The sequence below is a fragment of the Saccopteryx bilineata genome, chromosome 6 (assembly GCF_036850765.1).
Source record: "Saccopteryx bilineata isolate mSacBil1 chromosome 6, mSacBil1_pri_phased_curated, whole genome shotgun sequence".
Lineage (NCBI taxonomy): Eukaryota > Metazoa > Chordata > Mammalia > Chiroptera > Emballonuridae > Saccopteryx > Saccopteryx bilineata.
The window spans coordinates 131,715,036-131,741,464 of NC_089495.1; the positions used below are offsets into that span (position 1 = coordinate 131,715,036).

At 52.3% G+C, this 26,429-nt stretch overlaps 1 protein-coding gene across 5 annotated transcripts in view; it reads left to right on the top strand.

Annotated features, from left to right (window-relative positions):
* Positions 1 to 26,429, top strand: part of DPP6 (dipeptidyl peptidase like 6) — a 590,008-nt gene that overhangs the window by 511,621 nt on the left and 51,958 nt on the right. For all 5 annotated transcript variants that reach the window (XM_066235792.1, XM_066235795.1, XM_066235791.1 and 2 more), the window contains exon 8: positions 12,945 to 13,065. In XM_066235792.1, coding sequence (XP_066091889.1) covers positions 12,945 to 13,065 — 121 coding nt within the window. The remainder of the gene's footprint in view (positions 1 to 12,944; positions 13,066 to 26,429) is intronic.

The following is a 26,429-nucleotide window of genomic DNA, read 5'->3' on the forward strand; positions in this document are numbered from 1 at the left end:
TCACCAATTAACTCCCACAGTTCTACCAACCCAACCCACGGAAGAGCAGTGATATCCATTGACGGTGCTTGCGTTTGTCCTGAAACTCTACGCCTACCGAGCCACAGTGCTGGCACTGACGAGGCCTGTCACCCCGTGCCAAGGGGTGACTCAGGTTCCTGCAATTCCTCTTTACCTGACCTGCTCAAAGTCCTTCTTTGGGACAGCACAGCCTGGTCCTGTTGTCATGTTGCTTGGCAGGAAGACGTGACTTTATGTCATCACATTCACGTCCTTTCTCTCCTCACCGGCCGACAGCCACCAACCTGGTACCACTTGGCACCAAGGCCCTCGTCGACATCAACTCAGAAACTAAGATTAGGTAGGTGGCGGGACTTGGTTAGTTAGTCCTCCAGGTGGTCAAGAGCATCGCATATTCATTTTATTCAGATTTGCATCGAAATGAACATCTGAAACTTTAAAAAAAAAAACTTCCAAAAGCACATTAGATTCTTGGTGGTCATCACTCCATTTAAGAGACATCCCTCTGGAGTGTTTCTCCAGAAGGCACTGTAGTAAGTAGGTTGGGCTGCCTATGAACAGCCTTCCACTAGGAAGGCTCGCGTGATAAGTCTATAGATAGACCCCCACCCTGTGCATAATAAGAAGGGTGTTGGGCAAGTCCCACCTGACCTGGGGGGCTCTACCCAAGACTCGACTCGTAGACATCACCACTTTTCAAACTGACTCGCAGAAACTACCCCCCACTGTGAACTGAAAAGAAGGGTCCATGGGATCATGCTGCTCTGGTGACCCCCACCCAGAACTGCCCCAGCTGTGGTCAAGTGGTCCAACCAGGACAAGCCACCTCCAACCGGGACCCTCCCTTCAGGAGGTGAATGGGAGCCTCCCCTGTCATCCTACAGAAAGACCTCCGTATGGCTATCTTTATACTCATTTTAACCTAATTTGCAAAAAGAAAAAGAAAGTTTGAGGACAGGGTAAAAAACAAAAAAACCCTGCTTTCATTTCCTGAGATCTCTGCCCTGTTATGGCCAGGGTCCTAAGCCCGATTCACTCAACAGTATTCAGATGCCTTCCACACGCCCAGCTACTACTTGCCTTAACAGGAAGGACTCCCTGCTTGCGAGGAGGGGAATTCTGAGCTCCCATATTTACCCTAAACAGATTAAGCAAGACTGGTAAAACCCCATAATTTCTGTTTCAAAATGCACCATCTCTGGTAGACATAAGATTTTCTCTCTCAGGGTCCCCGTAATGAACAACTCAGAGGTGTTTTGACACTTGATGCCACTCCAATGCTGTTTCCTGCAATTGTTTTTCTCCACGGGACGCAGGCAGAATCCCTGGACATTACAGAGCATAGTGATGCATGTTCAGGAGGCGGTCTGCTTGCCACATGTAGGGAGAGAAATTGAAGCATACGATGAAGAAATCACTCCAGGCCCTGGCCGGTTGGCTCAGCGGTAAAGCATCAGCCCAGCGTATGGAAGTCCCGGGTTCGATTCCCGGCCAGGGCACACAGGAGAAGCGCCCATCTGCTTCTCCACCCCTCCCCCTCTCTTTCCTCTCTGTCTCTCTCTTCCCCTCCTGCAGCCAAGGCTCCATTGGAGCAGAGTTGGCCTGGGCGCTGAGAACGGCTCCATGGCCTCTGCCTCAGGTGCTAGAATGGCTCCAGTTGCAACGGAGCAACACCCCAGATGGGCAGAGCATCACCCCCTGGTGGGCATGCCAGGTGGATCCTGGTCGAGCACATGCAGGAGTCTGTCTCTCTACCTCCCCACTTCTAACTCCGGGAGGGTGAGGAAAAGAAATCCATGTTCAGTTCTCTTTCCAGCATGGTCATACTGACCTGGGGACAGTCTCTGACTTCGCCCAACCCCTATTCACCTCCCTTTTTAACAAAGAGGGTGTCAGCCTTGGCCTCTGGACCGGGCAATAGACCTGGGCAGAATTACTAATAACATTTTGGGTTTGTTGTTTTTTGTTGGGTTTTTTTTTTTCATATTCTGTGCCTACTGCCCTTTCCATGGTGAGTGGACAGAAGTTCCTTTTACACTAGCGATTAAAAAAAATTCCGTTAATGACCATTGTTTACCTAAAAATAGAATCCTTTTATTTTTTTAATTTAAATAAAATGAATGTAGCAGTGGTGCTCCAGTTCTTCAGCAAATTCTGCAGGTGGTTGGCAGCTGCTGGGAAGCAACCCTACAGTGGAAGAATCCGCCCACCCCACCTCCACAAGACTGTACATAACCATGGCCCCAAGCCTCAGTTTCCCCCTCTGTGAACAGGGTATAAAGCCCTCAGGGGGTGCTGTAAAGGTTTCTGAGACAACCCTTCATCAGCCTTCCTTACTTGACGCCATAAATATCGGTTCTTCTCCTTGGCCACTGATGCGGAGGAGACATTGAATAATGTCTTGAGTCTGGGCCAAGGTATAATAACTATCTTCTGCCCAAATGGTGAGAATAGGAGAGAATGGGAAAACATAGACGTTGGATCTGGACCACCCTATTAGCTTTCCTCAACACGGAAACATCAGAGTTTTTTTCTTCATCGCAGGAGGGTGATCCAGAGTCTGGTTTTGCATGGTGAGGGGGGGGGGTCCAAGGAAATATATATGAATTAAATTACACCGTGGTCTGTGCGTCACATCTGTAATTGGCACTCATAAAAAGAGTGGCTTCTTTGTCACTGTCCAGATTTGGGGATTACTACCGAGGTCCTGTCCTCCTGTGGGAGCTGCCTCTATCCATCAGGTGTTGTCCTCGTGTGCAGAAAACAGTCCCGTTGTTTGGAGGGAAGTCATTGTGTAACCATCTGGGGTGAAGCAGCACTGACCTGTATAGGGGTCACTCTTCAAAGCATGGAGATTTCGGTTTTCCCATTGTAATTTGGGGGGTTCAGGAGCAGCTGCAGATGCTCTTGCCCTGTGGATTCGAGGTTCTGGGCACTGGACGCTCATGAGCTCACCGTCCTTTTCTTGGGTGGTACTTTCATTCAGGAACTGTTTACCTCTCCTCTTTGTTTTTCTAGTCACTGTTCCATTCTACTTTTTGTGAGAGGGATCTCTTTTAAGGATTAAAGAGCAGCCATTTGTCTCTGGAGAGGAGGTTTTGCAAGGCGGTAGCTCCTAAATTGCATGTGAACTGGGGCAGAGCTGTGGCGGTGCGGCCGGGGAGCGAGAGAGGTGCCCCGTGTCCCTGAGGCAGAGAGAGCCTCCTCGAGTCCTCTCTAAGTCCCGTCTCTGCGGTGGTAAGTGACACTCACATGGCTAGACCAGCTCCGAGGAGTTAGAGATTTTTGCCTTGTCTTGATGAACATTTTCAGCTCACTAAAATTTCAGAGCACTGATTTTTCAGAAGTGCTCATTACCAGGCCCACGGCAGAAGGTCGGCTGCATATGAAAGTAGTTCATCACCTGCTCCTCGCTGAGCTCAAAGATGTCCTCATGCAGCCGAGCCAGCCGTCCAGATGGTGGGAGCAGGGGAATGGGGGTCGCCCCTGGCCCCTGTGGCTCACAGAGTCGGAGCCTCTTCTGAACCAGATGGAGCACTGGTGCCTAAGAGGCCATTCTCCCAAAGCAGTGACAGCCACACCTGCCTTTAAGAGAAGTCTGCCCATCGGGAATTGCAGAGAAGATGTCACACTGGGTTCTAGAAGGTTCCTGACCCTGTGTCACCAACTCTTACAATGTGGGCATTGGAGTTAGTGGTTCCCCAAAGGCCCTGATCATGGTATTTAGGGACGAAAAGGGAAGTGGACATGGAATGCGTGTCCACCATGAACTGTGGCTCTTCCCAAGTGCCTTAACCAGGCCGTCTGGTAGACAAGGAAGTCAGTCTTGGGGGCGCCCTGCGGGCTACTCAGGGTTGTGTCAGGTCCAGGCTGCCTGAGCCCAAAGCTGCCTCCCCCCCAGGAGGTAAACGTGACCCATGCCTGCCCTTCCACCCTCAGCCAGGGCTGTGCCCGAGAGCCAGGGTCAGACTGTGTGTCCTCATCTGGCCCCACACCCCAGCCCCAAGATGGAGGGTGCAACCCACTGTCCTGTGGACATCCATCCACAAGGAGATGGTGAGGTGACGTAGGACCTGGGCGGGTCCCTTTCTCATGAAGGAACACCTCAATGCCCAGGGCAGGGTGGGTATTTCTGTGACCCCTCCACATCTACGAACCATTGCTGGTTGCTTGGAATATTAATTCTCCATGGACCAGGGGACTTGTTTTCAGACAGAGGCAATACAAAGAAATAACAGAGTCACCAGGAAAGGGGGTGGAGTCCAGGTAAAGCCCTGCTCTGTGAGGGCCCCTGGGGCTCCCAGGTCAGCATCCACCCCGTCGGCTGTGGTGCCCCCGTGGCCCTGGGTGCACCGTCTGTGGGGTGCACACTGGTGTCCCGTCCTTCCCCCAGACACATGGTGTCCCTCCCACTGGGGAGGGATTCCCACTTCTGCCGCCAGGCACCCTTTGGATACTTACTTTTATTTTTTATTGATTTCCCTATTGTAAAAATAGTACAGAGCATAGAAAGTAGAAAAAATACAGGAAATAGAAAAGAAAACCTCTCCTGACCAGGCAGTGGCACAGTGGATAGAGCATCGGCCTGGGGCACTGAGGACCCAGGTTTGAAACCCCGAGGTCTCCTGCTTCAACACAGGGTCACCAGCTTGAGCACGGGATCATAGACATGACCCCATGGATGCTGGTTTGAGCCAAAAAGTCACTGGCTTGGCAGTAGCCTCCCGCTCAAGGCACATATGAGAAGCAATCAATGAACAACTAAAGAGCACAACTATAAGTTGATGCTTCTCATCTCTCTCCCTTCCTGTCTGTCTCTGTCTCTCTCACGCGCGCTTAAAAAAGAAAAGGAAACCTTTTTTTTTTGTATTTTTTTTCTGAAGCTGGAAACGGGGAGAGACAGTCAGACAGACTCCCGCATGCGCCCGACCGGGATCCACCCGGCACGCCCACCAGGGGCGACTCTCTGCCCACCAGGGGGCGATGCTCTGCCGCGACCAGAGCCACTCTAGCACCTGGGGCAGAGGCCAAGGAGCCATCCCCAGCGCCCGGGCCATCTTTGCTCCAATGGAGCCTTGGCTGTCGGGAGGGAAGAGAGAGACAGAGATGAGGAAGGGGGGGGGGTGGAGAAAGCAAATGGGCGCTTCTCCTATGTGCCCTGGCTGGGAATCGAACCCGGGTCCCCCGCACGCCAGGCCGACACTCTACCACTGAGCCAACCGGCCAGGGCCGAAAAGGAAACCTTTTTAGCAGTACCAACCTACCCAATGTGTATAGACAATTATTATTAATGCTCTAAACTATGTCTTTTTTTATAGTTATAACTGGTTTCATATCCCAACTTTTTGCCAACTACAAGACAATTAGCATTTTATGCAACTAGATGCTTGTTGTGCACATAATTTTTTTTAATACTGACGTTGTATTTGGTTGACTGGAGTTACAAAAAGTTAGGTCACCATTTTCCTGTTGGAAACCTATCGTATTTATAATATTCCATATTGTAATTGATGAGGTGGCACAGCTTTGACCCTAAAATGTCCTCATGTGGAAAAAACAGAAACACTTCTCCGAGACTCTTGATACATGTATACACATTATTTTCTACGTCTTTGGGGCTTATTCACCAGCCCCAGGCTATATCGGTTAAATATATATATATGTGTGTGTGTATATATTTTTTTTTCTAGGATTAAAAATTTTTGCCCGTATATTCAATTGCAGGATTATTGCAATCAGCATAAATTTAGTTCTACCCTACAGTTGATTAAATTAACCTGTACTGGATAAGACATCTATTATTTTCCATGACTTTAATACCCCAGATCTCATCCTGATAAATTGCCTGGTGTTATTCTTGGCCCATTGATCTTTTATCGTCTTGGTGTGTCAATAATAGAACAGGAAAGACAGTGGTGGGGGGGAGTAGGAAGGTGGTAGTGATGATCTCTGGGGTGTTCCACAGCTGAGCGGGGAGCCAGTCCTGGCCGCAGCAGCTCCGGAAAGGTCTTGTGGACATGAATGCCAAAGATAGTGGTCTTCTAAAGAGCCAGAGGCTCTTCCACTTGCCCGCTCACCCTCCGGGGAGCTGCTAATGAGCCCTAACCAGCATGGGAGATCGGGAGCCAGGGGAGATGGGAACTTCAAAGGCCTGGAATAATCCACAGAGCAGACGAGCTAATGAGTCCCTGGAGGCTGGGGAGAAGGTGGGCCATTCATCAGTCGTCACCTTGGAGAAGAAGAGTTCTGAGACCTGTCACCCCTGGAACAATGTCCCAGACAAAGCATGTGAATGGGTTGGGCTGGCGTCATCCAGGGAGAAGGTGTTTCTGGCTTTAATAAACCCTCCCACCGAAGATGACAAATACCTACCTGCTGTGTGACTCAGGTGATTCGATCAGGACAATCTGTCCTCTCCCCTCTTGCTGACAGCCAGAGGCCATTGCTGTTTGGATTACATACAAAAGTGCCCGTAACTTCCGATGGGGGTCGAGGGGTGAATGGATTTTTCCATCACCTTAGAGAGAGGTCTGGGAGTCCATCCACTCCTTTGGAGTTGGAGTTGGAAGGCTACTTTTGGCAACCGATGAGTCTTTGGAGTTGGTTGACCGCAGTGTAAAACCGTGTGAGTTAGAACGCGCCTCGACGGTTTTCTCTCTGTGGGTGTGGACTCTGCCCTGCCACGTGCGCTCCTCCAACACCATGGGCATGGCTTCTCGGCCCCCGAGAAAGGGCCAGTGACAGGACACATGCCCTCCGAAAAGTCACAGTCGTGGCCTCTGGCGGTGTTCGTAGTCTCCTCGTCCAGGGGCAGCGTATCAGAAATGGCGTTGCTAGACCAGGCGTCCAGGGCAAGAGAAACAGAGTTTGCGGAAAGTCTAATTCTAGACAGAGGAGGACCAGCTGTTAAGTTCTGAATGCAGAAGGGGTGTTTTGTTTTGTTTTTATTGCCCACTTGGAAATTCTAACCTGCTGCTTGCTCTGTGACCTGTTGTTGAAACCATTCGGGGGACCAGAGGTGACATTTATAGCACACCTTGAAATTAAAGCCAGATAGAGACATGCACCTGACCGATGTCTGCCACCCAAGGACATACTGACCTTTCCGGTGTGGAGTATTCCACTGATTTGCATTAACTCCATGGAGATTTTTCCTGTGGGTTTGGAATGGTCTGAAATAAGGGTTCTCCGGTGTGTTTTAGGAATACATAACTTCTTAGGACGACTGCTGAACCCGTGGTGACAGTCACGACTAGGACCATCAAGCTTGTTCTGTTCCACACTTTATCTTTTTTTTTTTTTTTTTGTATTTTTCTGAAGCTGGAAACGGGGAGAGACAGTCAGACAGACTCCCGCATGCGCCCGACCGGGATCCACCCGGCACGCCCACCAGGGGCGACGCTCTGCCCACCAGGGGGCGATGCTCTGCCCCTCCGGGGCGTCGCTCTGCCGCGACCAGAGCCACTCTAGTGCCTGGGGCAGAGGCCAAGGAGCCATCCCCAGCGCCCAGACCATCTTTGCTCCAATGGAGCCTTGGCTGCGGGAGGGGAAGAGAGAGACAGAGAGGAAGAGGGGGTGGTGGAGAAGCAAATGGGCGCTTCTCCTATGTGCCCTGGCCGGGAATCGAACCCGGGTCCCCCTTTAATTGTTCATTGATGGCTTTCTCATACATGCCTTGACCACAGAGTTCAAATAGAGCCAGCGACACCTCACTCAAGCTGGCAACCTTGGGCTCAAGCCAGTGATAGGAATCTTGTCAATGATTCCACGCTCAAGCCAGCAACCCCGCACTCAAGCTGGTGAGCCCACGCTCACGCCGGTGACCTTTGGGTCTCAAAGAATCTGGAACCTCAGCATCCTAGGTCAACACTCAGTCCATTGTGCCACCACCAGTCAGTAGGATCTGTTTTACTCTTATTTACTACGGAGATGTTAGCAAAACCATGCTGGCTCAAGAAATGTAATAACTCAAGAGAAGAAACAGGAAACAAAGATAAAGCTATAGTGAATAGTTAGTCACTGCTTGCCAAGATGTGTCTCTCAAGATGAGGGACATCAGTGTACTCCATCCGTTACAGAAACCCAGGATGGTATGATAATCGGGGATTGTCGTTGACATGCAGGGAATCTGCTTTCTCCTTGATAGCAGCTTGTGAGCTTTTCTATGAATGTTCAATGTCTACTTCATGATTGGTGGTTCGCCTTTTAAAGACAAGTGTGTTAATAGCATGGCTAATTAATGTGCTGAAGGTCTTTTCCTGATCTAAATATTCATGAGACTTTGAGATTCAATGATGTTAATGATGGAGGAAATCTTGGAGAGTGACTCAACCAGCCTGGTGTTTTGCAGAGAAGGAGGTGAAATTCAGTAAGGTTTAGCCGCCAGCACAGAGCTAGAGCCTCCACTAGAATTGAGGGTTTCCACGTCCAGTCCAGTATCCCTTCTGTCTCCCCATCACACCCTGAGCTGTGTTGCTAGCTTTATGTCAAGTGCTGGGCTGTTCCATGGGCTCCCCTTTTGGCCTTGATTTTCTGGAACTAGAAGCAACATTAGACCCAAGGATGGTAACTCTCTCCTTCCTGGTTCCTGAAATAATTATTACCCACCTCTCTGAGCTTTGTCGTAACCTCCCTGTGAGCATAGGGATGCATACTTTCCCTGCCATCTCTTTTGAATCAGTTTTTAAAATATTGAGGGTATAAATAGCACTTAATCTACATACACACACAAGAGGGAAGGGGAGGGAATATTAATTCCTACTGAGTGAATTACCTGAAGTTCTATGAGCTTTCCAGATACCCAGAAAAGTCGAATAAAGCCTCAATTAGTCAAAACCCTGGCTACCTCACCGAGTAAATATTGGGATAGCTTTTCTTTATACCACGTACACAGAAAAGAGAGATACATGCACGCAACATCAGGGAGAACAGCTCTGAGGAGTAGATATAGATTTTACCCCAACAAGTACACCAATAATTCCGGGCAATAAAAATGTACACTTATGGCCCTGGCTAGCTGGCTCAGTATAGAGCATCAGCCCAGCGTGTGAATGTCCCGGGTTCGATTCCCAGCCAGGGTACACAGGAGAAGTGCCTGCCCATCTGCTTCTCCACCCTTCCCCTCTCCTTTATCTCTCTCTTCCCCTCCCGCAGCCAAGGTTCCATTGGAGCAAAGTTTGCCGGGGCGCTAAGAACAGCTCCATGGCCTCCACCTCAAGCACTAGAATGGCTCCAGTTGCAACAGAGCAATGCCCCAGATGAGCAGAGCAATGCCCCCTGGTGGGCGTGCCGGGTGGATCCCAGTTGGGTACATGTGGGAGTCTGTCTCTCCGCCTCCCCACTTCTCACTTCCTAAAAAAGAAAAAAGAAAAAAACAATGTCACCCCAATAAATTCAGTTAACAAAAAGAAGTTCTGTGCAGGGGAGGGGCTTGCTGTCCTCACGTTCTAAGCTGGTGTGACTCTGAGCCAGATGTCACCTGCCACATCTGGGAAGGTGAAGGACTCCTACAAGAACTGAACACTGAGACAAGGTGCACCGCCTGTGTGCCTGGTTGTGGACAGAAAGTGAAACAGCCAGCCACTCGCCTCCATATCCGATCTTGCCAAGGCCTGGCACCCCAGGTCTCCTAACCTTTCTGTGCTTGCCATTCTGTAACCACAGACAAAACTCAGGAGCTGCCACCGTCTTTAAGGAGGCTGTCTTGACAGAAAGGTCTGAAGGAAAAATGTACCACAGCCTCCACCCAAGGCGATGCACGCTGTCCTTAGAACCTTCCGCAACCTTCCGCCTTTCTGTTTCCTTCCATGGGAAAGCAAGCCTCGGCGGGCAGAGGAGTCACAGCTATGCTAACGTATTTTGTGTTCTCATAATATTAATTGGCTTCCACCTCATTGGATTCAAAGACAGACAGCTGGGCTTTGAACCCATACAAAGAAGTTAAGGTTTTGTGATACATCTTACCCTCAGGCAAACAAATGCGTAAGGCCAGCGACTGAAATTCAGTGAGGAGGGCTCCTGTGTCTGGAAGGTTTCTAGCATGTTTCTGGTGGAAGTGCGTTCGTTTGGCTCCAGAAAGCCTAAGAAGAAAACGGACACCGGTCATCCTTTTGGGCCGTCCCACCAAGAAGAGGAATCTTGGGAAACTGCCTTCTTTGTGTTTTCAATTCAAAAAAGAAAGTCAATATCCCCACCATTTCCTGTACTGCACAAAATACCATCTCTCCCTGGCCTCTTGCCCTGACCATATTTTTTGTGGGATTTCTTTCACAAAGCCAGTTTGAGTGCCATTCGTGGGGCACAGAGCTCGGGTCCCCCAGACGTCGGGCATTTGTGGAGTGTTACAAGGGGCTTGTTCTGAAGTCCCTGTAGGGCAGGGATCAGAGGGACAGACAGACAGCACAGGAGCACAGGGCAAACCTCATCGATGTGTCTGAGGACACAGCCTCGTTTACCTGGGAGACCTTGAAGAATTGGGAATTTTTCCCGGGCCACAGCCTTGTACATTGGGTGGCATGTTGTAATCACGTGGACGGTTCCCTAAAAATTCAGGTGCCTGGTTCTCACCCCCCACCCCTAGATAGTGACCGCTGGGCCAGCTGAGGGACTGGGGGGGGGGTGCGGTTAAAAGCTCCCAGGTCATTTGAGCATGGATCAAAATTCAAGAACCACTGATGGAGGCTGTCCCTCTCCACAGAGCGTTTGTGGCTGGCCCAGGATCCAAATCATAATGTCCTCCAGTGACCCCCGTTCTGCATCTGGGTCACCATCCCCCCAGCTTCCCAAGAGAAGGTCTCGATAATGACCTGGCCCATTCCCACCGTGTTCCCGGAGCTCAGTTCACACCCACAGGCGGGCGGCACTCTGCTCATGCCCTGGCGGCGGGTCTAGCCCTGAGGTCTGCACCCTCAGCGGTTCCTCTGACAATGGGCTGACTCCTGCCGGGTCACCTTCTGAAGGCTCCCATCTCACTCACCTGAACTCCTTCCCAAGCCTCTGGCAAGGTCTGCCAGCTGCTCCCTGATAGGCGGACGCTCCACTGCCTGCTGCCACCCCTCTGGCCTCCATTCCAGCCCCTCTGTCGTGCCCCTGGCGGGACAGTCCACAGGGGACCTTTGCAAGGCTCCTGCGGCAGCTGTGCCCACGCCCGCCTCCACTCTTCTCGTAGACTGTTTCTTCTGTGTGCCCCAACATCTCTGCCCCGGCACCCCCCCCATCTCCAGCCTGCCCATGCTCAGATCCCAGCTTAAAAATCACTTTCTCAACACTGACACCCAAGCCACACGGAGGCCCCTTGAGGATAGTGAGAGAAGCCGGTCGCAAAAGGACCAAAATGCGACTCCACTTGTGTGGGGTCCCTGGTGTCATCAAGTTCATGGAGACAGAGAATAGAGTGGAGGGTGGCAGTAGCTGGTGAGGCAGGGTGGGGGGAGTTAGTGTTCATGGGGGTGGAGTCTCAGTTTGGGGAGCAGAGCAGGATTTAGCGGTGACGGGGGTGACATCTGCACAACAGTGTGCGTGTGCTCAACACCACGAAACTGTGCCCCAGAGCACGGCTGAGACGGTCACGTTTGTGCCATGCCTGTTTGTCCACAATAAAACAATTTTCGGCCCTGGCCGATTGATTCAGCAGTAGAGCGTCGGCCTGGCGTGCGGCAGTCCTGGGTTTGATTCCCGGCCAGGGCACACAGGAGAGGCGCCCGATACTGCTTCTCCAACACCTCAGCCCCCTCGTCGCTTCCTCTCTGTCGCTCGCTTCCCCTCCCGCAGCCAAGGCTCCATTGGAGCAAAGTTTGCCCGGGCGCTGAGGGTGGCTCTGTGGCGTCTGCCTCAGGCGCTAGAATGGCTCTGATTGCGGCAGAGCGACGCCCCAGATGGGCAGAGCATCGCCCCCTGGTGGGCATGCTGGGTGGATCCTGGTCGGGCGCATGTGGAAGTCTGTCTGACTGCCTCCCCACTTCTCACTTCAGAAAAATACAAAAAACAAAACAAAAAAAACGATTTTCTTCTCAATCACTCTCCCAGGGATTCCTTGCCTGTCCTTTAGCCTAAATGAGAGGGGGTCCTGTTTTATGTTCCCAGAGCTCCACCTATCCCCATAGGGCAGGAATCGGGAAACTTTTTGTCTGAGAGAGCCATGAACGCCATATATTTTAAAATGTAATTTTGTGAGAGCCATACAACGACCCGTGTACCGTTATGCATTATCCAATAAAAATTTGGTGTTGTCCTGGAGGACAGCTGTGATTGGCTCCAGCCACCCGCAACCATGAACATGAGCAGTAGGAGGTGAATGGATTGTAATACATGAGAATGTTTTATATTTTTAACATTATTGTTTTTCTTTATTAAAGATTTGTCTGCGAGCCAGGTGCAGCCATCAAAAGAGCCACATCTGGCTCGCGAGCCATAGGTTCCTGACCCCTGCCATAGGGATTCTTTCCTATGAGTTTGTCCTTTTCTTTTTAACCAGATTGTCCGTAGAATAAAAGCATGCTGTGTGTCCCACCTCCTGTGTCACTGTCCATAGGTGTCGCTGAATAAATGTTAACGAATATTAAGTGGATGAACCCAGATGCTCAGTATCCCAGCTCGTTTTAATTGCTAGGAAAAAAAATATGATTGCTAAAATGGTCTATGCCCTTTGACATCAAAGTTCCCCAAAGTATCAGGCGACAGACTGTCCAGTCCTAACGAAGGATGACATCAGGTGACATGTGTTGAGCTCGGTGTGGAGTTTGAGCCTCCGGCTAACCCAGACATGGGTGGACTCACGGGATCCTGGGACGACCTCTGTCCTGCCAGAGAATCGCACAAGGAAAGTGAAAAAACAAACAAAAAAACAACACTGTTTTCGGGGGTTTTTAAGAGCACTCTATTTATAACCACGGTGTTTTGTTTGGTTTTCTGTCTTCCCAAATTAGATATTTATCTTTGAAAACAACATCTACTACTGTGCACACGTCGGGAAGCAGGCCATCCGCGTGGTCTCGACTGGGAAGGAGGGAGTCCTTTACAACGGCCTCAGTGACTGGCTGTATGAAGGTGAGACGCACCCATGGGCCAGGGGTGGGGTCCTGTGGGCGCCGTGGTCACTGCTGCCCCTGCGAGATCCAAGCACACGCTGGAGCTAACCTCCAGAATCTGTAACCAGGAGATTTCAAATATCTTCTGCTTCTCTTTCTTGCACGATACAAAGGTCATTGCTTTGCAAGTCAAGTTTGGCTTCTGCTTTAGCAAATCAACTGAAAGGAAACTTTCCTACGAGGCAGGTGCACGACATGGTGCTGGTGTGACAGTGGTGTCCCAAATACTTAACAGCCGTGGCAGCCGATGTAGCATTAATCGACTCAGTACCATTCCCTGGAAGAGTCTGTAGGCTGATGCTCAGGTTTATGAGGTTGGGAGCCCCGCAGAATCTGGGCTTTATTTTTATTTTTAATAATGGGAAAGTAAACTTTAAAGATTGCCAATTTCTGATCTGTGCGTTAGTTTCATTTCCAGACGCTCCCTTTAAAAATAATAATAATGAGCCCTGGCCAGTTGGCTCAGTGATAGAGCATTGGCCCGGCGTGTGGAAGTCCTGGGTTCGATTTCCAGCCAGGGCACATAGGAAAAGCACCCATCTGCTTCTCTACCCTCCCCCTCTCCTTCCTCTCTGTCTCTCTCTTCCCCTCTTGCAGCCAAGGCTCCATTGGAGCAAAGTTGGCCTGGGCGCTGAGGATGGCTCCATGGCCTCTGCCTCAGGTGCTAGAATGGCTCTGGTTGCAACGGAGCAACGCCTCAGATGGGCAGAGCATCACCCCCTGGTGGGCATGCCGGGTGGATCCCGGTCAGGCACATGCGGGAGTCTGTCTGCCTCCCTGCTTCTAATTTCAGAAAAATACAAAAAAAATAATAATAAAATAATAATGATGATGATGATGATGATGAAGGAGCCCTGGCTAGATAGCTCGGTGGGTTAGAGCATTATCCTGAAGCGCAGAGGTTGTTGGTTCGATCCCTGATCAGGACACATACAGGAACAGATTGATGTTCCTCACCTCAGGGGCCTGCCCTCCACAGGGAGAGCCCCCAGCTGGAGTCCCACCACTCACCCTTGACGGCACCTGACAGAGAGCCAGCTCTCTTCTTTTATAAGCACCAGAGACCGCGTCCTTGGGGCCAGCGATGCTTCGTAAGCGTGTATAGCCGTTACTGGCTTTAAAAAAAGTCTCATCCCACGTCACCCATGACTCCCCAGGGAGGCCATGAACATGAGCCCAGTGCTGACAATATCGACGGCTTTGTCCGCGTCAGGAAAAGTCAGCAGGCCCTGGTGGCACCGGGCCACGGGGAACTGGTTCACATGGGGAGCCGTGCCTCTGCGCAGTTCACTTAATGCATCTGGTATTTCATGTAACCAGAGTGACACTGCTTGTCTCCAGCGCCATCAGGTATTAACAACCTTGACTTGGAGAGCGTGTAAATTTTTGCCACATCCAGGGAGACACAGAGAAGAGGCTGGAACTGTTCAATAGAGACTCGTTACACTCTGATGTGGAAATGGATGAGATGACCTATTGCAGACCCGTCCCTTCTGTGTGCCCTCTGGCCCAGTGAGTGCCGTCTTTGGGCTCCTGGATTTCTGTGTGTGTCGGCACAGGAACAGGGCGCTAAGGCAGGGGCTAGGAATGTCCGAATCACGGGAGCATGTGGTAGCCATTCAGATGGGCTCTCAGGGGTTTCCTTGCCCACCGGGCTGGCCCACGGCCTCCTCACGTGCCCCTCAAGTCCCATCAGACCTTGCCGGCCCATCTTTGGCTATGACGTTCCCTAGGGACGGCCATTCTCACCTGTCCTCACATGCTGCCCCCGCGCCAAAACTCGGAGGCAGGTAGGGCTTTCGTAAACACTGGCACCTGCTGCCGCGTCCTCTCCCCTTTTGGGAGGTCACATGCACAAAGTGTCCTGACCCCACGGATGCCTCCCATCTGAGTTTTCTTGGAAGAATACCAACCACGTGGTTATTGGCTCTTTAATCACAGACTTAGGGACTGTGGTTGGGGGGCAGAGATGAACCTTGACAGTCACCTCGTTTAGGCGTCGGCAAACTTTCTCTGCAAAGGGCCAGGTAGTAACCATTTTAGGCTCTGTGGGTCCGCCAGCCTCTGCCGCCACTACCCATTGCTGTCCTCACGGTGTCCAAGCAGCCAGAGGCAGCAGTTAGACAACCCTGTGTCCGCAAACTGACATTTGAATTTCATGTAATTCTCACATGCGGATATAACGTTATTCTTTCAGGGGTTTTTTTCCTTTTTTTTTCTTTTTTTTTTTTCTTTTGGCTGTTTTAAGAATGCAAAACCAATTCTCGGTTCATGGGTCATACAAAAGGTGATGGATTTGTCCCCAAAGCCGTCGTGTGTCAGCCCCAATGAATTTGATCTTCCCCATTAGCTGATCGGGTTGCTGACATCTGGAGGACTGAACATTCTTCCATCCTCACAGTTTGGATCAATAGTGTTTATAGTGATAACCAAGGATTCTAAGTCTTGTCTCTCCAAGACAAGATTTCATTATAAATCTTGGAGATTATACAATAAGATATATTTATCTTGAGCATAACGAGTCTCTTGACCACAGGCTCCTTGCCCGTGCGCACCAGCGGGGCCGGCTTCCTTGGAGACCCCGACGCTCACACCAGCCTTTGCTCTTCAGCCCTTTTAAAAACCTGTTTTCTTGCCACTTTGGGCCTTGGTTCCTTGTCCCGGTTCTGAAATTCTGGCTGGGGTGGACCAGGTGACTCCAGGACCCCTCCACCGCTAAGATTTTCATATTTATATAAATGTCAGTGCCATGCACGCACAGCGTGACTGCAGGATGTTTGAATTCACACCAGATGACTTTATAATGAAATATTTACTTCGCCTCACATTTTCCTAGTGGGTGGGCTGGAACAAAGGGGCCCCAGCTGTACAGGGGCAGACAGGGACACGGCACAGGGATGTCCCTTCATGTCCTCCCCAAAGCAGGTGACACCAAACCAGATATGCTTAGCTAGTGAAGGGGGGTTTCAGAAAGAAGGAACCACAGAGTCAGAGAGAAAGAGACACACACACAAAGAGATCAGAGACAGAGAGGGAGATGGAGGAAGGACACAGGTAATGGTGGATTTCAGCCAAGCCATTCAAACCCCACTGTGACTACAGTTTGAGGACCTAAAGTTGGTTTGCCCGCATTGCCACTGCCCCATGGTCTTAGAATATTGTGCTTCCTGTAGGAGAATGACCAGGGACCCTGTCCCCCTGCATGGTGTGCAGCTGAGTTGTCTTGGAGTGGCACGTGGACTTGCAGGGAGCCAGTGGCACATCCTTGGCTCTCCCTGTGGGTCTGCACCTGTAGGGCTAATGGGGCAGCATGGAGGGCCTTGGACAGCTCACCCCACAAAAACAGCTCCATGAAAATGCCCCCCTCAGATGTTTGCAGCCACAGAGAGAAGCATTTGTTATCTTTCTCTTCCAGTACAAGGGGGAGGGGGAGGAAGAAGGCCAGTCGTATTTACACCGTGTATCAGAGTATCTTGGAGACTCTGCACGTTATTAGCCGGGAGGTCATACCAAAAATCTGAGTGATCCAGAGGTGGGATGAAGACTCACACCTACCTGTCCTTCTCTCCTCACTAGCTGTGCAAGGAGTGACGCTGCCCTCTGGTGGCTGGCTGCATACCTGGGTCACCTGGACCCCGTTCTCGGGAGTGGGTCCGCCCACGCGGGCAGGCAGGTGTCTGATGATCGAGCAGGCAGGTGTCTGATGATCGTGAGGTGCTGGGTGTGTCATTTGCAGATCACGGCGCTGACAGGCAAGGGAGGCTGTGAGCAGCACAAAGTAGTCGCTCTTTTTGACCCGCGCCCATTTCTCTTTCAGCGCCACTGTCCCCCCTCACCGCCCGCACCCCGATTTAATTCGGTTCTCTGCACCTCGGGTAAGATATTTAGTAGCAGGAGAAGGCAGCAGGTGCAAGTGAGAATAGAGCAGATTTCCTGTGTTTAGAATGAGGCCATTTATTTCTGAATACAGATCCGTTGGGCGTTATTATGTATTTATGCCTCCCTCAATTTTCCGGGACGCGGATTTCTCGAGACACTTCGGTTTTCTCCAGTATGGACAGCACCAGGGTGTGGGGCACGGATGCTTCGTAACTGTCAGGAACCTGGGGGGCATTTTATTCAGGAGTGACCCCCAAGCCCCGTCTCCTGGCCTGCATTCTGTCTCAACGTGTCTCTTGTCTCATTGAAAGGTGACAGTGGGCACTACCGAGGTGACTCGGGCAGATGGAGTCTCCAAATGTTGAACGGTGGCCTTAGCCACCAGGTCGCGCAGAGTGTGACAGGAAACCGGCCATGGTCTGATTCTCGGGCTGGCCAGGCCCCACTGGGTCCTGGGAACAGCTGTGAGCCGGAAATTAGGAGCCCGAGCCTGGCTCTGTCCCCCTCAGCTCCGGGCTTTCAGGTAAATGACGGGTCACCTGGAGAAGGTCTCCAGGCCGCCACCCACTCAGGGTCGGGGTGGACGTGACATTGCGGCCACAATCGAAGAGAGACTTTGACACTGACTTGGAGCAAGTTTCCAAGGTCCCTGGGCCTTGACTTTCTCCTCTGTCAAGTGGGCTCGGAGAAGCTGACGGAGAACATGGCCCTGCTCTCTGGTGGGAACTCTGAGGACACAGGGCACCGTCGTCCCAAGGTTGGGGTGTTGCCTGGCGAGCATTGTCGTTCCAGGATGTGAGTGGCTCTGGACGCACAGGAAGCGTCGCCCCAGGAAGCAGCCTGACTCCCCTGTTCCATCAGGATGTTCACCTCTGCCTCTGGGGGTCCTGCTCAGACTGCAGGCCTCACAGCATCTTCCTGTAAACACCTGGCGAACTGGTCCTACGGTGCTGGGCCGCTGACGTTCTTTACACAACAGGAATACACGGGTGGCTTAGGGCACTCGATCATTCCTCAGTCATCAATGGGCACAGATGGGCACCAAGGGTCCCCTCTCAGTCTGTTTTTTCACTTGAAAGCGGAGACCACCCCCCTGTTCCGGGGAGGGTACTGCATGCATGAGACCCAGCCGGTACTCACGGAGTCACCAGTGACATCCCCATGTTCAATCCGTGAATCATCCACCTTGGGCAGCAGATGGCCACCAAGGCAGCTGTTCTCAAAGGAAGGGCCTAGGCGGCCTGCACTGGGCTATGCCACTCACCCATCCTCTTCACTTCCCACACACAGCCCATCTTTGAGGAAGGGCCGCCCTGCTCAGGTACGGGGTCCTGTCCCGTGGAACAGTGACCTCACCTCATTCGCCTGATGTTCGGTCTGTGGAGCTAACTCCAGTTCGAGGCGATGACCTCAGTCCCAGAAAATTCAGAGGGATGGAGCGGGTGGGGACAGAAATGGCTTCGCGCTGAGCTTGAGATGTGCCTGACTTGGCCGTCTCTGTTTCCCCCGGCAACTCCGTCTGCATCCCACAAACACCCTGGCAACGGGGACGCCCATCCCTCCTCCTTCACATAGAATTTCGGAGCTGCTCCCCTGCAGTCCAGACTGTCTCTGTCCGTGTCAGACAGCGAGAACAGACAAAAATGAACCACATAATGCAGTTGAGCATAGAAACTGTTCTGGGGTTGTTTATAATTTAGTCAATTAACCTTCCTCTTAAAAAAAAAGAAAAGAAAGAAAGAAAGCACTTGAAGACTAATTTCTTGTCTGATACACATTGTTTTTAAAATATGTTTTCACTGATATTAAGAAAGAATTGGGCAGAAGGGCTCGGGCTGATTGAGGTGACGACGGCTCTGGGCCAATTCTCTTTTGAAAATATGTATCGTGATGAGCTTTTCTGGGATGCACCAGAAAAGGAAATATTGTTCCCATCATAAAATTTTAACACTAAAGCCAGGGTCTAAAAGAAATGTTACATTTAATTTTAAGGCGATAATTTTGCTTTGTGCTACGATTTTTTAAAAAATGAATTCTAACTTTCCGGAGAAGATAAAATTTTTTTAAAAGTCAGCACTTTCAAGAATCCCTTCATAAATCCAAACTGTGGTATATCTCAGTCCGTGGTTAAGCCCCTCTCCAATTAAAATTCCAATTTCAGAACCTCAATCATTTTAACCTTCTTGCGACTATGAATGCGACGATCACCTTTGGCAAAACACCAGGAAGAAAATACGGCCGTCTAAGGAAATTAGAAATCATTACCGGGCTGATAATACATTGTTGCCAAAGACACTCAACCAATCTCTTGTGTAGATTATTAAATTAATGTCTAGGTCAAGAGTTACAGACGGATTTTCCCCGTTCTGTAAACTGAACATGTTCCAGGAGCTGAATTTCAAACACAATGTTTGGTTGGCTGCCTGACCCCAGGCAGCTGGCATGGACAGGGTGGCATTGGACAGGTGATCTAGTGGAGACAGGTGTCCCCCACCGACCAAGGTCATTGTCCTTGAGCACTGGGGTCATGGTGGACAGAGGTAAGCAGAGTGGAGGGGAAGCCAAACATACACGTCATCTTCCCTTATTTGCCGTAGGTCCACACCTTTCACATACTACCAGCTGGTCATTTACACAAATTATTTCAACTTTATTCCCCTTTAATATCCTTAAAGGAAAAAAAATTTTTTTTTTTTTTTTGTATTTTTCTGAAGCTGGAAACTGGGAGAGACAGTCAGACAGACTCCCGCATACGCCCTACCGGGATCCACCCGGCACGCCCACCAGGGGCGAAGCTCTGCCCCTCTGGGGCATTGCTCTGCTGAGACCAGAGCCACTGTAGCGCCTGGGGCAGAGGCCAAGGAGCCATCCCCAGTGCCCGGGCCATCTTTGCTCCAATGGAGCCTTGGCTGCGGGAGGGGAAGAGAGAGACAGAGAGGAAGGAGAGGGGGTGGAGAATGAGCGCTTCTCCTATGTGCCCTGGCCGGGAATCGAACCTGGGTCCCCCGCACGCCAGGCCGACGCTCTACCACTGAGCCAACTGGCCAGGGCCAAAGGAAAATTTTTAAAAAACAATAGCACCTACTTGCAGTGGTTATATTCAAGATTAAATGACAGGTTACTGGCCGTGGCTGACTGGTTCAGTGGTAGAGCGTCAGCCTGGAGTGTGGAAGTCCGGGTTTGATTCCTGGCCAGGGCACACAGGAGAAATGCCCATCTGCTTCTCCACCCCTCCCCTTCTCTTTCCTCTCTGTCTCTCTCTTCCCCTCCCACAACCAAGGCTCCATTGGAGCAAAGTTGGCCCGGACACTGAGGATGGCTCCATGGCCTCTAACTCAGGTGTTAGAATGGCCCTGGTTGCAACAGAGCAACGCCCCAGATGGGCAGAGCATTGCCCCCTGGTGGGCATGCTGGGTGGATCCTGGTCAGGCGCATGTGGGAGTCTGTCTTTCTGCCTCCCCGCTTCTCACTTCAGAAAAAAAAACAAAGAATAAAAATAATAAAATAAGTGAAAGTTACTAAAGTACGCACGCACCCTCGCATTCTGCCTGTACGTTTTGTAAGGAGGAAGGATAACAGCCCTGTGGCTGACCTGGGGAAAGGAAGGAGGTCACAGTGAAGTGATTTCTCGACCAGGGACGTCACAGCGAGGTCTCCTCCACTTTGATTACCATTTTGCCCTGGGTCAGCCCTGATTCCCTAGTTACTGTCCTCCCCAACTTTCTGTTAAATATCACAAAGAAAGGGGATGAGGACTTGAGTGGGAGATCGTCTGTCTGAGCTGTTTTGTTGCAGAAGAAATGAACATTTTTGCAGATGCATTCCAAAAATGAAGTGCCCCGGATGGCGTTTCTTGACTTTTCCGTGCGTCCCCTGAGGCTTCCTGTTCTTAATGAGGCAGCGGGAATTGCTGAGACCCTTGAGAGAAGTGTGGGACCATGTGCCCTTTTTCTCTTCTCCTGTCAAGGGGACCAACGAGGGGGATCATTAACAAAATCCCCCGATAGCGAGGTTATTCTGTTAGCAGCTCCTGGGCTCACCAGACGGTGGGCTGTGACTCATTCTTGTCACCAAACGGTCTGGTCCAAGGTCATCTACCATTAGATCTTCTCTGTTCTCTCGGCTGGGCCCCCAGTGGTCCATCTGCGAAGCCCCCTGGTCGATACGCAGCGCCATGGTAACCATAGATGTTCGACAACGCTTACCGAGTGCAGGCCCTAGTGAGTCTGTGTGTGATAAGTGACATAAAACTCTCCCCACCACAGCCCAGTGAAGTCGATACAGTTCCCATCCCTGTCTTACAGATGGGGAAACTGAGGTACTAAAAGGCTAAGCTGCTTGCCTAAGGTGACATCCCTAATGAGAGGCTGTGTCATTATTTGAATCTTGAAATTCTAGCTCCAGAGTCCACTGTCCTGAGCACCAACTGGCCGCACAGCTGACCTCTGCAGGGCAGGGTGCTGTCCACGCCACTTTGTAAGCCTTCGGTCTCTTCCCAAAGCCCCCTCCAGGAAGCCCCCCAGGATGGTCTGAGTCACTTTCCCGACTGTTAGCACTCTGAAATAAGACGTTCAGAAGAGTCAGGGAAGGACAAAGGAGAGTGAGGTCAGTCCCACATCCACTTGTCCTTCCCTGTCCACCTGCCTCCTCCCCATGGGCTGTGAGTGTGACCTCCCTGGAGGGACACTTGGATGGTGTCAGCAGAGGCATCTGGCCTGTCACTCAGCACAAGCAGGTCCCTCCCCACCCAAAAACAGAGCAAACCTGAAATCGGACCAATGGGCCTTTCCTTCGTAGGGCCTTGAATGATTTTTAAATGTACGCAAACTCATTTTGCAGCAAGACCCCTCTTCTCGGGGCCGCCTGCCCAAGGACGAGGGCGGCCAGGCTTGTTTGTGTCTCCTGGTGTCGGCCGAGACTTACCCCCTTACGTCACTAGGACCCTGCGGGCAGGAGACCGTTTCCTACAACCCTTTCTGCCCCGCAAAGCAAGCAGTCTACCTGCTCACACTCAGTAACGCCAGGGGGTTGGGGACATGAGGGTTCACTGGTGGCCACATGCTACCTGAAGGTCCCCTCCAGTCTGGGAGGCCAGTGAGCAGGCCCGAGGGTGGCTCAGGGACGTCAGGAGCCCGTGGCAGAGCGGGTCCCTACCAAGCACCATGCTTCTCTCTGCATCTCTCTGCCACCCATGTGGCGCCCCCCTGGGGGGACAAATCTCTGCATTGCAGTTGGTGGTTACCTCGCTGAGACCTCGGGGAAATGGTGGTGCCCTGCTGACCGGCACTCCAGAATCTGCCCAGCAGGAGGTTCGTCAGCGTCTGAGTCAGTCAGACCAGGGGACCGAGGCCACGTCAGGAGGTTCACGGGTCCACAGCCACACTCGGTGACACATGGGGCAGAGGAGCGTAGGTCACAGCGCTGTGTTGATCCGACGTAGGCAGGTGCCGTCATGCAGAATGAACCGCAGGTTGTTTGCAAGGAGACATGGTGTTTTGAGGTGAATTTGAGATGGGGGAGGGGAGCTGCCACGTTCTGCCGTGAGAAGAGGAGCTCCGAGGTGGGAAGGTTGAGAAAAGGTGACAGAAGCCAGTCCCTCGTTGTGACAGTCAAGGAGAAGCTTGGGGGTGGGGGAGGCAGGAGGGGCTGCAGCCTGGGCTCCCAGGACAGCCCTCGGCCTCCGAAACCAGATGTTTTCCTAGGCGACGCTGTCTCTGTGGGCCATCTCAGAGTCGCAGAGATGCAGCCGTGGTGTCTGCACCCCCTGCCCAGCCCCAAGCCATACACAGCCGGTAGCCACACGTGTGCATGCTGGGATTTACAAGCGAGGGGTCAGCCCATGTGCCCCCGACATAAGGAGTCCCAGGCCCCGCCCTCACCTCGCCCGGCCCAGGGAGATGAGGCAGACACCTCCTTCCAGGCGTGTCCTGCAGGATCATGCGTGCCAGGGTAACTGAGAATATGCACACGTTCAAGCTCCCCAGAGCACTCGGAAGCCTTTTGTTTCCTTTTCCACCTCATGTCTGTGTGTCCCTAACCTGCCTGGGGTTTCTTTGTAGCCAGACTTCTGTCCCGTGCTTGGTCTCTGGTCCGGGGAGCCCCTGGGCGTGGCTGTCAGTGAGGCATCCAATACCGATTCCAGCCTCCTGGTGGCTTCTGGGACTCTCCAGGCCGCCCTGTCGGCCCCACACCCTCCCTGACCTTCCATCATGACGTCCCCTCAGCCCATCCATCCGGTCACCGTTATCCGTGTTTGCATCGGGCTCAGCGGCTGCTCCCCGTGGAGCTGACTCGTCACCCTTAACCAGAATGTGCACCAAAGTCACCTGCAGGGCTTCGGTGGAATCGGGGCCAGGGCCCTCCCCTGACCCCGGCAAATCCTGACTCTTCTACCTGGAGTGGGACCCGAGCATCGGTACAAAGCGCACACACCACGCCCTCGGCATCTGTGAGAACTAGTGCCCCCAGGTGACTCTCGGGGGACAAGTAGCAACACCCCTCTCGTGCTGCCTCTGCCAGACTGTCCTTTCCTTGCTGGAGTGGTTTCTATCCCAAGGGGACCTAACGCTACTGGATGAGCCCTAATGTTGCTAGGCATGAGGGAGTGACACCCCAAATTGGGGACTTGGCTTCTTCAAGATCCAGGGGACCAGAAATGAGGAGCATCAGCCCCGATCCCACTGTGCGCTCAAGTGACACAGATGCCCGTTCAGGAGAGAATCGGCCTTGACTAGTGGCTGTCCCCAAGTGTGTATGTCTCGTTTGACTCCTCCATGGTCCCTGGACAGGTCGGGGTAGGCGAGGGAGTACATATTCCCCCTTTTTTCACACGTACTCTGGGCTCGCTCAAGACGGCAAGCTTCTCGCTGCGTTTCCAGGCGAGGGTCCACTGCGCGATTCATTCAGTCAGTGAAAGAGGGTCTTTTTCTCTGCACTTCTGTTCCTCAGCGACCTCTGGTCACGGCCTGCAAGCATTTAAGCGGGTGTTCCTGAAGAAAACTTTTGCAGAACAGGCCCTTTTGTAATTAGTGCCAAAAAAAGGTCACGATTCCCCCTGCTGCCTCCTTTTCCCTCTGTTTCTCAGATTTCATTTCTCTCCCGTGAGCAGCGGAAGCACACCAAGGAGCCGTGTGGCCCAGCGGCGTTGGGGAAGGTGGGCAGAGGCCGCCTGGTTCTGTACGCGGGGCGCACAGTGTCTCGTACTTGCTGGCATCTTGGGATGGCATGAAATGGAAAGGGACGAACAGTTGTCAACACCCCAGATAGTTGCCTGCCCCGGTCCCCGTCTCTCTTGCAGCCTGCACATTTTATGGCTGGAAGTCATCCTTCGCCTGAATTCTCTGAACAGTGGTGATTGAGCTCAGTGGGAATGGGTGTTTGCTGGTGGAACTGACAGAAATATGTTGTCCTCAACCCAGCTCAGCCTTCATCCCGTAATCCCTCTCTCTCCCTCTCTCCATCCCTCCCTCCCTCTGTCCACCTCCCTCTCTCCATTTCTTCATCTCTCTCTCTCCATTTCTCTCTCCCTCTCCATTTCTTCATCTCTCTCTCTCCATCTCTCCCTCCCTCTCTCCATTTCTTTATCTCTCTCTCCCTCTCTCTCTTTCACTACTCTCTCTCCATCTCCCTCTCTCTTTCCATCTCTCTTTCACCATCTCCCTCTCTCTCTCTCTCCATCTCTCTCTCTCACCATCTCCCTCTCTCCCTCTCTTTCCCTCTCATCCATCTCTCTTTCACCATCTCCCTCTCTCTCTCTCTCCATCTCTCTCTTTCACCATCTCCCTCTCTCCCTCTCTTTCCCTCTCATCCATCTCTCTTTCACCATCTCCCTCTCTCTCTCTTTCACCATCTCTCTCTCTCTCTCTCTCTCGCTCCCCCTCCCCCCGTCCTGCTCAGGCCTGACCAAAGCTGTGGTTCCCATTAGGCCCTAGGACAAGCCTGAAGATGAGATAGACACGCACAGGTGGGAATCGCAGCAAGCTGAGCCCTCCCGCTCCTGGTCCTGCTCACGAGCATGCAGGGCCTGTCTGACCAGAAGGGTGGCTCGACTTTGCACATGGGGGTTGGGGGCAGGGGTGAAGTGCCTCCTCTGTCCTTTCAGGAGGTGCTCTGTGTTCACAGGGAAGACACAGCCACGTTGTATCTTCAGGGTTGTGGTATCAGTTTCGTCCGTCTGTGAGGCTTGTCCGCAGACTGCCGTGCCTCTGCTGGGGCTTCCCTGGGTGGGCAGAGAGTTCTGTGAGTGTGTGCATGCGAGACCCACGCCAGGCGACCCATGCTGGTTCGGGGTGCAATCCGCCCCCTCCCTCTGCCCCTTAATTCCCCTCACTCCCCGGGGGACGACACTGGCACCCCGATCAGCCCCCTCCCTCCAGCCCTGCAGTACGGGCGTGACCAAGCAGAATCACCCACAGGGTGCATGGCACATGGTGCCTGTTTTTCCCACCAGACCATCTGCTGGTGCCTGTCACTCGCCGCCCTGTCTGGACAGAGCAAATGGCTCTGTGGTGAGTTGCTTCTGACTCACCTCATTCCAGACGCACCTGAAAGTCACTTTGCTGGCGGCTGAAGACGCTTGGAAAATCACAGGCCCCAGAGAGGTGGCTGTCTTCCTTCCTTTCTTTTCTTTTAACAGACCCTTGGGCTTTGTTTTGGCGCCAGAAAAGCTTCTGAGTCGATGCATGGGATGCCACTAGATCCCAGACGCTGGACGTGGAGGGGCTGGTGGAGGTGGCCCCTTGGACAGAGAGGGACTCATCCAGGGCCTCTGGGGGAAGCAGAAGTGGGCTGGACACCAGGACCCTGGGGCCTGTCACCCACTGTCACTGAGCCGTGGTGCCCCAGGCCTGGGGAGAGACAGTCTACCAAGGGCTTTGTGGGGGATGGAACCCCACTGTGTGATTGCAGAGTCTGTCAGCAAGCCTAGGTCACATTGGGTCAGGGTCCCCACTAGCTGCTGGCACACTTGGAGAAAGGACACAGAGCAGGGAAGAGGTGTTTAGGACAGTGACACATGGTGAAGGGGCTGACTCCTGGCGTTGCTGCTACAGGTCCCACAATGCATTGGGGGCCCCCACGCAGAAGTCACTTGGCAATGGGAGACCTTCTCACAGTGGTCAGTGATGGAGAGACACACTGCACCATTGGCCAGCGTCCCCAGGCCCAAGAGACTGCCTCTGGCACCCCCTCAGGAGACAGAATGGCAGCAGGGTCTCCCCAGCATGGCCCAGAGCCCCATCTCCATTCCGCGGCCATCGGGTCCCTGCTGAGGGTCACCCACCCCACCCAGCCTTGCTTCTGGCCACGGAGGACCCTTCTCCCCACAGGCCAGCACCCCAAGCTCTGTTCCAGTTTGTGTTGTTCTCCGCCGGGTTCCAGCCACTCGTTCTGGTTCCAGGTCCCTCGACCACCTCTCCGTCACGACAGGTGCACGAGCTTGTTTAC